This window comes from Saccopteryx leptura, chromosome 5, assembly GCF_036850995.1.
Source record: "Saccopteryx leptura isolate mSacLep1 chromosome 5, mSacLep1_pri_phased_curated, whole genome shotgun sequence".
NCBI lineage: Eukaryota > Metazoa > Chordata > Mammalia > Chiroptera > Emballonuridae > Saccopteryx > Saccopteryx leptura.
In genome coordinates this window covers 130,935,544-130,953,192 of record NC_089507.1, presented here as the reverse complement: position 1 = coordinate 130,953,192, position 17,649 = coordinate 130,935,544, and the positions used below count along the sequence as shown (strand labels likewise).

At 40.6% G+C, this 17,649-nt stretch overlaps 1 protein-coding gene across 4 annotated transcripts in view; it reads left to right on the top strand.

Moving 5' to 3' along the window:
• Positions 1-17,649, top strand: part of PRKCQ (protein kinase C theta) — a 135,576-nt gene that overhangs the window by 101,381 nt on the left and 16,546 nt on the right. For all 4 annotated transcript variants that reach the window (XM_066385321.1, XM_066385322.1, XM_066385319.1 and 1 more), the window contains 3 exons: positions 13,530-13,621; positions 15,457-15,519; positions 16,607-16,745. In XM_066385321.1, coding sequence (XP_066241418.1) covers positions 13,530-13,621; positions 15,457-15,519; positions 16,607-16,745 — 294 coding nt within the window. The remainder of the gene's footprint in view (positions 1-13,529; positions 13,622-15,456; positions 15,520-16,606; positions 16,746-17,649) is intronic.

Sequence of the window (17,649 nt, the reverse complement as noted above, 5' to 3'; positions counted from 1 at the left end):
AAAAATCAATCACTTAAGATTTGTAAGTAAAATTCATAATTTTCCCTTATTATAAAACTAATTATACCAAAACATCCTTTAGAAATTGGAAAATACAGTACACAAATTAGAATTATAAAAAGAAAGAAAGTCATCTTTAGTTATATCATTCAAAGATACCCAAAGGTAGGATTTTTCAGTATTTCTTTCTTCTTTATTTATTTATTTATTTTTTTTTTGCATCATTTTTCTTTGCAGTGGTGATAATTTAGCAGCTCTAAACTCTTCAGGAGAGTAGATCATTTTCACTTGAAAATCATATTCCTTAAAGCTTGCTTTTTATGTTAACATAAATCTGTTCCTGAGCCCTCTGTGCTCATGAATATGTACTTCTCAGCATGTATAGCATGCATATCATATGTGATAACTATAGTCATAAATATAATAACAATAGCTGACACTTACAGAGCATTTACTATGTGCCAGTACATTTAATCTTCATAGCAACCTTATGAAGTAGACATTATTATTATCCCCATTTTATAGATAAGGAAAATGAGGTGGCCATTTTCAGATAGTAAGCAACACATCAAAAGTCAAATAGATATTAACAGGATTCAAAGTTGGGCAGCTTGGTGGTGAAGTATATAAGCCTAATTGCTATAGAGGACTAGTCATATCAGGAAAAACAGTTTTAAAATTCCTGAAATGGAGTCCTGTTTGTACTTCTATTATGAAGGAAAATAATCTGTTCATTAATGCAAGACCCTGTGGGACAATTCAGACAGTAAATACTAACTGAGCCCGAGTTACTGTTGCAAGGTGCAAACCTCTAGAAACTCAGGTACATTATTTCTGAAACATACTAATGAATCTATTGAAGGCAGTGAATTTTACTAATTAGAGTTTACATTAGAAATATAAACAGGCCCTAATGAATGAGTTTGCTGGTCTACAGAAAGCTTTTTCTTCCTCCCTCTCTTTTCCTTTCCCTAACTCTCTCTTTCTCTCTCTCTCTTTCTCTCTCTCTCTTTCTCTCTCTCACACACACACATTACATTTAGATATAAAAAATATATATATGATTATCTGTTAAGTTTTTCTGATGGTATATTCCTTATTTTTAAAAAAAGGCAATAAACCTGTTTTTCTAGGATATTTTCATTTATAACTCAATATAAAATAAAGAAAGTATTCCAGATTCAGAATTTTTTAAGCCTTCTAAATTACAAATATACCTAAGAAACTTCGTGTTGGTGTGACCAAATTAATGTGGGTGTATAAGTATACCAGTGGGACTTCTGAGTGAGCCCAGCATCCAGTGTGCCCACCAGGTATGCTGGCCAAAACAAGTTCCAGCAGTTCCAAGATGGCTACAGAGTAGATGGATGCTATACTCACCTGCTCCTGGCACCAAACTAGATTTACATCTAAATTATAGAGCAATCAACTGAATAACCAACTGAAAGCTAGCTAAACTGGAATGGTATAACCATGGATTTACAGAAGCCACATAGAGATTGGTAAGAAAGACAGAGATGTGGAAAGGGCTGGCCTCCACACCCACCTGCAGTGACTGAGAAAGTGGAAGGATATTTCGGCTGCAAAACTTCCCCTTCCCAGGAACATGGGGTCGAGACCCCATGCAGACATCTCCAACCCAGAGCAACAGAGAGGGAAGAGGAGTCTGCATAGTATCTGGTGATGAAAATCAGTGGAGATTCAGTCTGCCTAGGAAAGAAAGGAATTTGCTAGAGACACAGACATCACCTTCACAGGATAATCAAGCTCTCTATTGTTATAGCACCAGCCCAGGGAGTGCACTGCCTCATCCTCCAACTACTGGTGACACAACTCTGTTGAGCTTGGGTCTTACAGGGGGTTTGCTGGTGGCACGCAGCAGGAACCTGTGGGGTGCTCTTTTTCTGGAGACGCTCTTGGTGAAGACTCAGACAATGATTGGACTGTGTAGTTTTGAAAAGGTGACCATGCTTCCCCACATGGATCATACAGCTGACACTCTCCCTCACTATCTGTTGAATCACTTGGCCTTCCCTGCCACTCTGTGGCCATGCCTTGCTGAGTTCAAGCATGCAGAGGGATCAGGAGGTGGCACAGAGCTAGGACTTTTAGAGAATGTCTCCCAAGAAGGCTTTTGCTTGGGAGTCAGTTGGTGGGTGCTGGCTTATGTGGCTACATCACAAGGAGGCCACTCCTGTCTCCCCTACGAGCTCAGCTCACACTATCCTGAGATGAGAAGGAAGTACCCATCCCCTTCCTATATACTCTTAGGATCTGCCCTCCCAAATCCTGGTGGCCTCACCCAGCTGAGCTCAGTTCTATGAGGGTAGGAGGGAACAGGGAAAAAGGAGTGCTACTCAGAGCTAGGCCATTCAGAGTATGTCTCCTTCAGAGGCTACTGTCTGAGACCAGGAAGAAGTGCTTGGCCCCTCCTGCAGGCTCACTCGGCACCACCTCCAATGGGAGACACTTTTGATCTGTCCTCCCAACCCCAGTGGCTCAACCCTGCTGTGCTTGCTCCTGCAGAGAGGATGGCTGATGCACCCATCCTGAACCTCCACTGTATACTCCTCCTGAGGGTGCTAGAGTTGGAGACTCTGGCAGAAACTGAATGGTTTGGTTCTGGAATAGGGGCTACTTTCCTCTCATTAATGCTTGCCTGTGTGGCCCCCAAGAAGGGAATTCATGACCCCTGTCTTCCCAAACCTTGGTCATCCTACCCTACCAACCTCCTAACCTATGGAGGTATCTCGAGATTGCAACCAGCCTGGGCCCATACTATAGTCTTTTTTTGGAAGTCCCTGGAGAAAGACCAGACAACTTCAGGGGAGGTAGAGTAGCTGACAGGTGGAGGTGGGCCTCAGAAAGCCTCAGACCTCTTATGGATTTTCCTCCAGCTCTTAGCTGGACGAAACTGACCCTTGTACACAATTTGGCCCCTCACATGCACACCCAGGCCCAGTACACACAGGCACAAACAGTGAATAATGTGGTAGCTCCAGAGACGTAGCCCAAGGTCAGTTACATAGAACATCTGACATCAACCTATAGCTGAACCCTGTCCAAGTGGACCCAAAACCAGCACAACAACCAAGGTGGGCTTCACAACTAGCCACACAAGCAGCATACCCAAAAGGGGGTTTCAGCAGGCACCAGACCCTGCTAGGAACAACTCTGCCTTGGGGTGGGAGGGTAGCCCCTGCACAGTGGCTCACATACAGTGATTGAGGTTTATCTTATAGTCAGCTTGCTTAAAGTGTTAACTCCACCCACAAAAGGGCCAACATCATTCGAAACTCAACTATAACAGAAGGTACACATAACCCACAAGAAACATTCCTGGAGCATGGAGCTTAGGTGATCTAGAAGATTGTACTACTGAGCCAAATAACACACCTTCATCATAAAGATAGCATAACAAATTTGGGAGTCATAGCAGATCTACTTAATACAGATATAAAATGGAGAGGAAAAGAAATATGCCCCAAATGAAATAACACAGAAATCCCCAGAAAAAGAATTACATGAAATGAAGGCAACCAAAATACCAGATGCAGAGTTTAGGAAAATGGTTATATGGTGCTCAAGGACTTTAGGGGAAGAACAGGTAATCTCAGTGAGAACTTACACAAAGAGGTAGTAAGCATTAAAAAGGACATGGAAACCATAAAAAATAACATCAGAAATGAAGAATATACTAAAAGGAAAGGAACTAACAGCAGATTGAATGAAGCAGAGGACTGAATCAGTGATTTGGAGGACAAGATTATAGTAGCACCCAAGTAGAGCATTAAAAAAAAGGCTATGTGAAGTAATCAATGAACAAATGAAGTGAAGCAACTATGAGTTGATGATTCTCATCTCTCTTCCTTCCTCTCTCTCTCTCTCAAAAAAAAAAAAAGAAAAGAAAAAGAGAAAAAAGAATTTTAAAAAATGAGGAAAGTCTAAGGAACTTCTAAGAAAACATCAAGTATAACAACATTCATATCATAGGGATACCAGGACAAAAAATGAGTAAGCAAGGGATACAGAACCTGTGTAAAGAAATAATGGCTGAAATCTTCCTTAACCTGGTGAAAGAAACAGTCACACCAAGTACAGGAAGCACAGAGAGTCCCAATCAAGATGAACCTAAAGAGGCCCACTCCAAAACACATCATAAATAAAATCACAAATGTTAAAGACAAAGAGAATCTTAAAAGTAGCAAGAAAGAGGTAGTTACAAGGGAGCTCCCATAAGGCTATCAGCTGATTTCTCAACAGAAACACTTCAGGCCAGAAAGGAGCTGCATGAAATATTCAAAATCATGAAAAACAAGAAACTACAACCAAGACTACTCTATCTAGCAAGGCTATCATTTAAAATTGGCAAAATAAAGAGCTTCCCAAACAAAAACAAACAAAAAACCTAAAAGAGTTCATTACCACCAAACCAGTATTGCCAGAAATATTAAAAGGCCTACTTGAAGAAGGAAAAAAAATGAAATAGAGAGACAAAGGAACATAGGTATGTAGAATAAAATGGCAATAAATAAGTACCTATCAATAATAACCTTAAATGTAAATGGATTTAATGCTCAAATCAAAAGACATAGGTTAACTGAATGGATAAAAAAATGACCCATATATAGGGTAGGGTAAAAGTAGGTTTTCAGTTGTATGTGAAACACAGAATTCAGTTCTTATATTATTATTTATTAATTGTATTATTTTTCATATGGACTGTAAACCTACTTTTGCCTCACTCTGTATGTTTTGTCTATAAGAAACCCACCTTTAAAAAAAAGGATACACACAGACCAAAAGTAAAAGGATGGAAAAAAATATTTTATACAAATGGAAAAAAAAAAAAAGATGGGGTTAGCAATACTTTTATCAGGCAAAATAAACTTCAAAACAAAGACCATAACAAGAGACAAAAGTCACTACATAATACTAAAAACATCAATCCAATAAGAGGATATTACCCTTATAAACCCAACATAAGAGCAACTAAATATATAGAGATAATCTTGGTGGACCTCAAGGGAGAAGTCAATAGCAATACAGTCATTGAAAGAGATTTTAACTTCCCACTGACATCAATGGATAGATCTTCCAGACAAAAAAATCAACAAGACAACAGTGACTTTAAATGACACAATGGATCAGATACATTTAATTGATATTTATAGAAAACTTTATCCCAAAACAGCAGCATGCACAGTGGTACCTTGAGATACAAGTTTAATTCGTTCTGTAACCGAGCTTGTAAGTCAGTCAACTCATATATCAAACAAATTTCTCCCGTTTAAAATAACTGAAATAGATTTAATCCATTCCAGCCCTGTGAAACATCCCCAAACCATCCTAAATTATGAAAAAGACATGTTTTTAATTAAGAAACACACATGTATACTTTATCAATGCATAACAAAATATATGAAATAAAAGAAAAAAAAGTGTTATTTAGTACTGTATTCTTACTTTGGAGACAGATGAGTGCGGCTAACGGAGGTGAATGGCAGTAGAGTAGGGAGGGAGGAAGGGATTTAGGCACTGTAGACATGTAAACTAAAACTGCACTTTCTTAACACTAAATGTAAACTAAAACTGCATTTTCTTTACTTTAAACAGAACTAAAACTGTACTTTCTTTACCTAAAATGAAACCACAAAAACTTAATTGTAAGAAAATTCACTTTCTTAACTTTAAACTTAATCTAAGCTTAACATTACGTATTTTTCATTTAATCATCACCTGTTTTTGCCATTTTAGCTGCACTTTCACTTGCAGGACTTTTGAATAAAAATCTATCCAAAGAGGTTTGCTTTTGCCTGCCTTTTAAAATGTTACACAAATGTGACAAACACGTGTCATTAAAAAGTGCTGAAGCACGACCAGTTGAAACTTTTTCTGGGTGTTTTTTTTTTTCAGTGAAACTTGAAAGCCTCTCCCACATTGCCAGCATGTCTTTAATTTCACTTGTATAAATCACTTCCTCCGACTCTACCTCCTCCTCACTACTAATCTCTTGCAGAAGCTCCATATGTTCCATCATCTGTAGCTCCTTCAACTCTTCAGTTGAGAGTTCCTCCTCATGTTTCTCGACGAGCTCGTTTACATCACCCTCATCTACCTACAGACCCATCAACTTTCCGAGGAACACAATCTCCTCCAACACTTCTACCTCGGTCTCAGTCTCTGGTTCGAATTCTTCGAAGTCCCTGTCTGCAACAACATCAGGCCATAACTTTTTTCATGCCGAGTTCAAGGTTCTTTCTGTAACCTTTTGCCATGCCAAGTCAATAATGTATAAACATATCACGATGTTGTAGTAATCTTTCAAAAACCCTCGAAGGGTTAGATTTGTATTCTCAGTCACCTCAAAGCAGCAGCGGAACAAGTGCTTTGTGTAAAGCTTTTTAAAGTTGGAAATGACCTGCTGATCCATAGGTTGCAAGATTGAAGTCATATTGGGTGGGAGGTAAAGGACTTTTACGAATTCGAGCTCATTGAGAATGTCATCTTCAAGATCAGGTGGGTGGGCTGGAGCATTTCAAGGATTAGTAATGCTTTCATCAGGAGTTTATTCTCTTGAAGATATTTCTTCACTGCAGGACCAGAGACAAGATTTACCCATTCAATAAAAAACTGCCACATAACCCATTCCCTAGCATTGGTGTGCCACATAACCTATAGTTTTTCTTTAAGAATCATGTGGGTCTTAAAGGCTCGAGGATTTTTGGAATGATACACTAGCAGTGGCTTTACTTTACAGTCACTGCTAGCATTTGCACACAATGCAAGGGTCAGACGGTTCTTCATAGGTTTATGGCCTGGCAGCTTCTTCTCCTCTGCAGTGATGAAAGTCCTCCAGGGCATTTTTTTCCAAAACAATCCTGTTTCTCACAGTTGAACACTTGTTGAGGGACGTAGCCTTCCTTTGCAATAGCGCAGCAAAACATGCAATGTACTCCTCAGCTGCCATGCCTCACAACCGAGTGGATGCCAGATCTCTTCTTGAAATTTTCAAACCAGCCCTGACTTGCCTTAAACGTATCTTCTGCTGCCTCTTTTGAGGTTGATGGTTCTTTCTTCTTCAAGTCGCCATAAATAATACGTGCCTTTTCACATATTACAGTATCCGTCACTGTATCTCCTGCCAGCTCTTTCTCTTTAGCCACACCAGCAGGAGCTTCTCCATTTCTTCATGGATATTTATCCTTAATTGGGACAGAATTATAGTTCCTTTCACTGGATTTGCACTTTTGATAGCATCCTTTTGTTTAAGGATGGTACAAATTGTAGATGTATTGTGGTTATACAGCCTTGCCAGTTCAATCACTCATACACCACACTCATGTTTTTCTATTATTTCTTGCTTTACTTCTATCAACATCATTCTCTTCTTCTTCTTACCACTGTCCTTTACACTCCCTTTCTATAGCCCCATGATAGCACACAAAAAAAGTTAGTAAAAAATGCAAAAATGATGCTGCAAGAATCAGTACAGTGCACGAGATTCGACTTGATTCTGCAGGTAACACGTGAGAAAGAATGAGACGCTGGTGGTGTGCTGCCGATACTGGACCCATGCTCCAACACGCAAACTAGCGGCAGCTTCCCGAATCATGACTCGTATCTTGGAATTTCACTCAGATCTCGACAAAAATAGGGACCGAGTCACAGCTCGTATCTTAAAAAATAAATAAATAAATAAATAAATAAATAAATAAATAAATAAATAAAATAAAATAAAAAATAAAAAATAAATTGTATGTTGGTCTGCTCGTATTTCAAGGTACTACTGTACATTCTTCTCAACTGCATATAGAACATTCTCAAAGATAGACTACATGTTAGGACAAAAAATAAGTCTTAACAAATTCAAGATTAAAATAATATCAAGCAGCATCCCTGTCTACAATAGTATAAAACTAGGTATCAAGTACAATAAAAAAACTGAAAAACATTCAAACACATGAAGGCTAAATAACATGTTATTAAGCAAAATGAATAGATCAACAGTGAGCTCAAGGAAGAAATAAAAAATTACCAGGACTCAAATGAAAATGAGCACACAACAACCCAAAATCTATGGGACACAGAGAAAGCAAACCTAAGAGGGAAGTTCATAGCATTATAAGCATAACTTAAGAAGAAAACAAAAACTCAAATAAACAATATAACCCTACACCTGAAAGAACAAAAAACAAAGCCCAGAGTAAGTAGACGCAAACTCTACCCCACCTGCTTGCTCCTTCTAAGCACACAGCCTGGGCTGCCCTGACACCGGCTCTATGGTCCATTTCCAGAAAGGAAGTCCCTTTGTGTCCTCATGACCACATTGCTTAAGATATCCAAAAAAGCAGCTCTGACAGATTGTAATTGTCAACTAAAACTTTGTTTTGGGGGGGGTAAGCAATAGGTAAAGATGTAAACCTTTATGAAGGGGACCCCACCTCTATTTCTAACACTAGTTCAGACTCAGTCCATCAACTGTGTGAGTAAAACTATTGAGAGTCACAAAGGTAGAGAATCCAAGGCAATGTCTTTGTTAAATTTAGATCAAATTATTTATAAGATTTGGCCTTGAAAACCATTAAAATTAGTGCATATGTTATCTGAAAAAAATTTTTTTAGTTCTTAGACTAGCAAACTATTTAAATATTCCATTTTTGTATACAGTAATTACATCCCTTTCTTCATTTTACCAGTACAAATCACCTTTACAGCAAAATTTCATGTAGATATTTCACAAAGAAAATTAATAGAAAGGAATTTAGAGTCCCCCTAAAGTGATCCCATATTTTTATAAGAATTTAGGAGAACTAGCTATGCAGTTTTTTCAACCAAATAATGAAAGGTATTTGTGGAAACTGGAAAATTCAGTACTTTGTACATGGAATTCTTTGCAAAAACACTAGGCTATTATGAATTCTTAAAACTTCAAAGTACTCTCTCTCTCTCACTATCTCACCCTCTGTCTCTTTCTATCTCTCTCTCTATCTCTCTACATATATATGTAGATAGATAGATAGATAGATAGATAGATAGATAGATAGATAGATAGATAGATAGATAGATGATTCTTGCAAGACTATAATACATACCATTTTTTAAAGCTCCCAAAAATATTGCCACAGTGCTTTGAAAACCCATTTATCTACAGAATATCAGTACTGGTTATTTGCTTCAGTTGTCAGAAAATCACAGCAAAGCTGTTACTCTTCTTTTATGTTCTGGCATACAGAGCGCAGTACATGCCATAGGTATATTTGTAAACTGGAGAGCTGATAGATAAATAAATGTTATGGAGTGATAAACCAAATGCTTTCTTGTTAGCCAGAGGTTCTTCAGTTTTAGTCAATGAATCACTTCTTCCAGTGGCCTTAATGTAATTGTACTGTCAAACCCCAACTAAAACTCACTTCACCAGCAGGATGGAAATATGCTCAGTGTTTTATTTTATTAATAAGATCAATAGATGAAGGAAGAGCTCTCACAGAACTCACTCAGAAGAACATGAAGGGATAGGAACACTCATTTGACAGATCAGTCCATTTGAGTTAACAACAGAGGTTGCAAGAACCCTAGTGCATTTCCTCCTGCATGAAACTGGCTAAGTAAGGTGACTGTCCTATTTAAAAATTCATTTTTCCAAGGAGCTACTAGGTAGGCAGAGTGGAAAAACTTACCAAATGCTTGGATTTGTGCCAGGATCCTAAAGGCTGAGTTCTATTCCAATGTTTCAATTCTTTTTCAAAATCAGAGACAACTCTTCTCCCAACAGGCCTGCTGGCATTCCTTCTAAAAAAAAATAAGATGCAAGATTCAGAAACAAAATACAAAACCCAATCAAGAAATTATTTTCCTGCAACTCTTGTTGTCTACTCAAAAGAGTGCTAAACCACAATCTGTTCTAACCCATTCTGCTTTTTAGCCCTTGGCCTATGATTGGATTAATTCAAATGTTAAATGAATCAGGACCCTTGGAGCACAGATGAATTTGCCCCCAACCAATAGCCAATCTCCATTAGCATAACCAGGAGACTACTTAAATGGGAGGAGACCCTCTGACTTCTATTTTATGACCTCCTTTTGGGTGTTATGGTGGGTCATGGACCCAGCCGTAATGCTTACCTCTTTTGAGGAAGTTTCAAAGGCAGGGCTCATCACTGTTTCTTTAATTTTACTTCAAATATGCATTGTCTCTAGACAAAGATTTTAAGAATTTTGCAAGCATAAGTCTTCTTACTAATATTTATTTTATCATATAGGAAGTACTACTAAGCCTTTTTAGGTGCTCAATGGTCATAGTTTGTTAATTTGATCTCTTCCCACTAGATAAAGGAGGAAAAATTAAGTGGTAAAAATCAGGGAGTCTTTAGGTTGGTAAAGGGGAATGCAGTCAGTACATCTCATTCCTCGGAAGTTGAGACTGAGGTCCAGGAATGGTGTGATTTACCTGACCACGGGCTAGTTAGTGACAGAACAGAGACAGGAGTTTCCACTCCGCAAATGCTGTGTCAACACTGTTGACAAGTTCTCAGTCTAGGGCAGATTTGGAGCATCCCATCCCCCAACACCCATCACTATGTCAGTTTCACTCCCCCCAAAAATCATTAGGCTCAGTTAGAGTGTGATAGGCCTAAAGAAGAGAGGGCCGTACTCATGAGATGTGGGTTCCAAACCCGGGAGACCGCGTTTCCCCCTTGCTAGCCTGATTTGCATTTTCTCTCAGCTCAAGATCAGAGCAGAAAGAACAGACTGGAAGGGATCCGAGAGCCTGTTTTCCTCTTTGTTTCAAGAGCCACAGGACTGTGACATTTCTTTCTCTGGGAAGGAGCTGCTGTAATTTTTTTTTAATTTTCCATTTTTTGACCGGCTTTTAAATTGTTTTCTATAATTAGAACATCTACCAGCTATTTTGTGGATGCTCGGTGCCACCCCCGAGCCAGCCTTCCGCATATATCATCCCATGTAATACTCAACAACAACCCCAGTGAGGTGGGAAAATTATTCCTCCCATTGCACAAATAAAGAATACAAGGCTCTGGAGAGGCTAAGTAACTTCTTCAAGGCCAAGCATAGAGGAGTAAGAGCATAATATGGTCTTAACAATCACCCTGAGTCAAGTTCTTCCAGGTTTGGTCCTATCCCACCCAATCCAGAATTTCTCCAGTGGGAAGACTTTTCTTTTTTCTTCTTGACAATGGACCTGTAGAGTTCCAGGTCAGTGGCAGATCACCTTCAGCTCTCAGCACTCCCTTCCCAGCCATTTAGGAAAGTTTGAGGTTATTCTATTTGTATTTGCTTTTCATGACTGGGATTTGGAGATTCAACTTTGAAAAGGTTTTTCCATCCTACAAAATGCAATACTCAAAACTCGAACCCCAGGACTGCATGGTATTGTATGTACATTTGTTTGTGCTAATTTCATCACAGAGTCATCTCATTGGGCCCAGAGTGGACCCAACAGATCTCTTGATGAGTAGATACCCGAGACTTCCAAACAGCTATCAGAACCCCCTAGAAGAGGACAAAGATTTTTGAAACAGCACCATAGAGGAATAACAAGTCTCCCTGTCCTGCCCCCTCAGTCTGCACTTCCAGGCATGGAATGCTCCTATCCCCCTTTAGAAAATCCGTGGTTAAGCTGGTATTGATGCAAATCAAAGGCTTAAACTGAAGCAAAATGTCATCATAAATACCCAAAGACAACCTCCAGTTTAATGTAAAGATGAGAACTAGAGCAGATTGTTTTAAGATATTTATTGTAGAGCCATAACATCTTTTAGGAGGATTAGATGTGGCATCCAACATGCTATAAATGTCCATTACTACATCAGTGTGGTCTTCTTGGAATGCTGGTGGTAGTAAACACTGACCGAGCCCCACGATTTCTTAGATACTCTTTATCTGCACAGTCCGTCCCCCTCTCAAGTGAGAATCCGATTTAGACCTGAGGACTGATGGAACCACAGAACCAGGGGTGGGTACAAGGGAGTGTTGACCTTTTGCCTCAAGTAGCCTTCCCCCATTTCCTCCTAGTTCAAACTGACAATTTGTAAGTTCTGAAATTGCAGACTTCACAGGAATTTGTAAACATCCTAACACTTAAAGGGAATCTTTCTTCTGAGCACTGTTATAAATAGTTTCACTTTAAGCTTTTATACCCTTTATTCTCCTAAATACTTAGGCAACCCCACCACTGTGTGTGTACAGGCCATCGCAGTTTTGGGTAAAATGTAACAGTAGAAGCTGTTCACATGGCACTGTTAACAACAGCTTGAAGGGACATGTGCTAATGACAAAGCAGGTGTGTGCCGAGGAGGCAAATGATCAATCTCAAAGTATGTTTGAAATATCGACATTTGGATTTATGTCAGCAGAGAATCTTGGCCTGCACACAAGAAAACGAGTGAGCTCTGGTGGCCTCCCATCTAAGGTCGGGTTTGGAAAAAGCAGGGTGACGTTTACCTTTACCCTATTGAGATGACTGCCGCAGTGCTGGGCTTGCTCAGTTCTGTGGAATGTGTAACTGGCCGCGTGTGTCACCATCAGACCAGAATGCTGGGTCTACGGGCACCTGGATGCCCCGAGGCCACAGTTAGTTTGACATCAAAACTTAAAGGTTAATTCTGTTAAAAAATCACCCAGGTGAGGTTTTCACGTGCAAATTTATGCACAGACACGCCACTTGTCTCTACACTTTATAGATTACTAATTCTGTGGTTCATGAGTACTAAAAATTCAGGGCACTCAAAGAGCTGTGAGTATACTTTACTGAGGACATAGTATCTCACATAGTAGGTGGAGCTCAGGCTTCCTGGAACCGTGGCTCCCTCTGAAACTCTGACCACACCTGCAGACCTCAGCCTTGCCTTTGATGGTTGTCACTCAAGGTACCCATCACTAATAACATGCACAGAGTTCTCTACTAGGAACAACATACTCTTAAGCTGTGGCTTGCCACAAGCAAAGCCTGCACTGCAGAGAAATAAGGCTACACTGGATGGTAAGCTACTTGAAGGCAGGACTGGGACTCGTCTCTTTGATGGATGAAGCAGCAGTGAGCATCTCCACACTCATGCTTCCCACAGGGCCACGCCTGTAAATTATGTTCGGAACTATTTACTGAGTGTTGAATGAATGGAATGTCACTCTGCCCCTGGAGTCATAAAGTCAGAGCCCCCATTTGTGTTTCCTCTACCCTCCTACACACTGTCAATTTCAGAGGTATACCATCAGCACTCATAAGTGCCCAGCACCATCCCAGTCGGCGGCAGGTTCAGCTGGACCCTCACTCGCACTGTGCCCCATATGAATCCTAGCGTATGAGCATCCTAGTAAGTGTACTACAGGCTCCCAGGCTTCTGGGGAGAAATGCTGCAGATCGGCTAAATTATTTTAACAATCCTATTATAAGTGATCTTGAGGCAGAATTCATTCTTGTGAAATCATCTAAATTTATTTAAAAAGTAATGTTTGTGTTCTCTTTTTTAAGGAAGCTTAATGTTGGCACTGTTTCTATTTTACCCCAGGAAAACCTCTTTTTTGTGATGGAATATCTGAATGGAGGAGACTTAATGTACCACATCCAAAGCTGCCACAAGTTTGACCTTTCAAGAGCAACGTAAGAGCCCTTTGATGGGCTTGGGGTTTTCCATTGTTTTTAGTAGTTACTGTGTCCCCACAGTGCCCACAAAAAGCTTTTTCCTGTGGCATATGTTTTCCCCACCCAGTACGCTCAGGGCAAGGTAACCCCTGAGAACATATCACACAAGGCAACCATGCTTCCAGTTTGTGAAACTTATATTCTTGTCAGTTTTAATTTCTCAGTGTTTTGAAATCAACTATTTAGTTCCTCAGGCTTCTAAGTGATCTGAACATGGAAGAAAATGTTTGCCCTTTGAAAAGAAAGCAGTCAGATGGAGCACAGACCTTAAAGGTGGTCACAGGAAAAAGCTTCAGCCGAGACCTTTACAGGAAGGTCAACATCAAAGCCATAGAGCAGGGGTCGGGAACCTTTTTGGCTGAGAGAGCCATGAACGCCACATATTTTAAAATGTAATTCCATGAGAGCCATACAACGACCCGTGTACATTAGGCATTATCCAATAAAAATTTGGTGTTGTCCCGGAGGACAGCTGTGATTGGCTCCAGCCACCCACAACCATTAACATGAGCGGTAGGAAATGAATGGATTGTAATATATGAGAATGTTTTATATTTTTAACGTTATTATTTTTTTTATTAAAGATTTGTCTGTGAGCCAGATGCAGCCATCGAAAGAGCCACATCTGGCCCGCAAGCCATAGGTTCCCGACCCCTGCCATAGAGCATGTGCTCCAGGGTGTGAGAATTAAGAAACTGGGAGGGGCACTGAGTCTGAGAATAAGTCTTCACCTTCTTGGGCAACCCGAAACACAGGGCAAGTAGAACAGGCTGCATCTCCCTGGGGGCATTGCAGCTGGGACCACCTGGCACTTTTCCCCCCTGCTGCCCCCTGAGTGTTTACCTTTCCTAAATGGTAAAACCTCTGTGACATTTAAAAACAACAAAAAAGTGATACCAAAGGCCCATTTAAAAATGATAGGTACAGACTGGTTTTATTTCTTCAATAATCTTTCACTCTGCCCTAATGAACACTTTGAATTTGAGCTGGTTGAATGATGGACCTGTGCCCCAGCTCCTGCAGAAGCCACAGTGAAACAGCTGTTTTGTGAGATCCAGCGGGACGCACCCACTGATCTCAGTGCCTCCAGGAGCCATCAGCAAACTGCCCAGAGATAACTGTGTGGGATATCCACAGCACAGAAGCAATCGGGCTTTTTTTGTGTGCTAGATAGGATTTGCTCAGTCCAACACCCTTTCCCGCTCGGTAAAGCACGAAACCATCAGACACATGCTATCTAGTGTCTTCAAGTGCCTCCCGGGGGGAAGTGTGTGCTTTCTTGCCTGAGACCCAGCAAATAAACAGTTCTCCCTTATCCCTCGCTTTAATCCCACAAGTGATCATGCAAATTCATTTCCTTCAGTCTGTCCCTGAAAATGAAGAGTCCCACATCACCCTCCATCTCCCCTCTCAGGCTGCATTTCTTACACGTGAACAAGCCAATTCTATTTAGAATGGCCCTGCAAACAGGTCTCAGGGCTCAAGCAGAGTTTAAAATAAAAGGGAGAACTATTTTCCCATTGTACTATACAATCACATTTCATTTTTGTGTATATTTTATTTGAAAAAAATGACAGCTTGAACACTGTAGTTTAAAATATAAGAATGAGCACCAGTGCAAGTGGGACTAACTTAGGAAGCCGCTCTGCTTCTTCCCCTCAGGGAGGGAACTGTCCCTTCATTAGGATGAAACAGCATATGTGTGTACACGGAGAGCACTCCCTAGATTAAATGGGGGTTTTATTCTGTTCTGTGAAAGCATTTGTGGTGAACCCTGACTTTCCTTCCCTCAGGTTTTATGCTGCTGAAATAATTCTTGGTCTGCAGTTTCTTCATTCCAAAGGCATTGTCTACAGGTAAATTTTACCCTTTGGGGACAAATACTGAGATATCTGTATTTCCTGATCTGATTAACATATTCGTTGCACTTTTAGTGCCATTAAATGGGCACGGTGTATTTGCGGCAGAAAGTTTCACACCCAGACTTTCTGCCCATAGTGATAACACAGATGATGACTTAATAACAACCAAGTAAGAAATTCCAGTCTCAAAAGTAATACGGTTCTGATCTTATTGTGTTTTTTATTTCAGGTCTTAGTCTTAATCTTCTCACCTCCATTCTTCTCATTCCCTTCAAATACTCTGTTTCCTCTTTGCTATTTTGTTACTTTCTCGATTCTGTCTCCTGTGTCTCTTATTTTTGCCTGTATTTACTTTGGGCCCCTTTGAAATGTTGACTGAATGTTCTCTTTTTGGGTGGGGGAGGAGGGGAGCTCTCCCTTGAACACTCAAATGCACGGACGAAACCCCGTGAACCTACACCTTGTAGAAGTGCACAGAACACCACGTGTACCCTCTTTTGTGAAGGAATGTCCAGAATTTCTCCATTGTATGCATCACTTCACATCCTTCTTTCATGACAGCTGTTGTACTTCAATTTTTTTACTTCTGTTCTCAAAACATAATTGACATTTGTTTAGCTTGGCTGCCTGGCTTCTGACTCACTACAGATTAAGGGGGAAAGTAAATTTATAAAAAGAAAGGAGTTAGATGGGCAGCTGGCCGACGTGCTGGAGGCCAGATCAGCAGTGCAGTGAGGGGGACAGTTGAACACCTGACATAAAGGGAATATGCAAGACCGTGAAAGGACCCAGGAGAACATGTCTGTGTGCTCTTCTGAAGCAAATGTTCACAAGGCTGACCCAGCGTCATCAGTAGGGTTAAGTGACGTCCCACGCTGACTGTTGATGACAGCAGGGATGGTCAGTATGAGCTGAGGTGCTTACAGCATAGGCTGGCATTCGCTCAGGGACTCTCTCCTCCAGATGGTGCATACAAGGAAGGGCTGCCCTATCAGAGCAGGAGGCCACTCTTGCATGGCAATTCTCTTTGAACAAAATTGTAATTATTAAAGTGAGATTTTTCTTTGCTTCTGTTTTTCAGGGACCTGAAGCTGGATAATATCCTGTTAGACAAAGATGGACATATCAAAATAGCGGACTTTGGGATGTGCAAGGAGAACATTTTAGGAGATGCCAAGACCAATACTTTCTGCGGGACCCCTGACTACATCGCCCCAGAGGTGGGATGTGCAGCACCCTCCCCAGCCCAGCACGCCCTGGGCCAAGCACCACTGCTTCTTTCTCCCTCCAAATCAGAAGATTTTTAAGTATTTTGGTTCAGGATTTAAATTTGTTTTTCTGAGTATTTCCTAATTGGGGGGTGGTACTCATACTAATTAAGTTACCTCTCCAAGTCTTGAATGACATGGCATGTCCTTCAGTCATGGCTCCCTCCCAAGCCCAGCCTTAAAATACCTTTACTCTGCTCAGAGCCACCAGAGAAAACAATGGGAAGAGTCAGGTGGACACTGAACAGGATCATAAGTTACCACCTGAGTAAGTCCAGCAGGTTCATTTTAGGACCAGAAAAACCTGCACTGTGGTTTCTAAGCTGCCCCTGTGTGAGCATGGAGAGATTGCGGGAGGGCACTGAGTGAGGCATTCCCTCTTCTGTGAAATGAGGATGATACTACGTCAGGTGTTATTGCAAACATAAAATGAGAGGACCTACGAAAGTTTGTTTTATAAGGCATTGCTCTCACCTTCTGAGCCCTCAGAAGAAGGCATGCATCCATCCAACTCTGTCTTCCTCTCTCCTTATTGTGTAGTCGCTCCAGCTGCCACCCCGGGGGACTGGCTACCCTATCATGCAGCCCTGCCCATAGCATAACACTTACCATCATTGCTTTTTTTATCTTTGAATCTCCCTGTACTCCTGAATGAGTGCTCGAAAGTCAGGGGCTGTTTCTTATGCCCTTTCTAATAACTTTTTATTTTGAAATAATTTTAGATTCACAAAAAGTTGTAAAACTAGTTTAGAAACATCACCCATATATACCCTTCACCCAGTTTACCCCAATGATTATATCTTATGTAACTATGGTGCAGTTGAACCAGGAAATGGATATTGCTACTAGGCAGTAT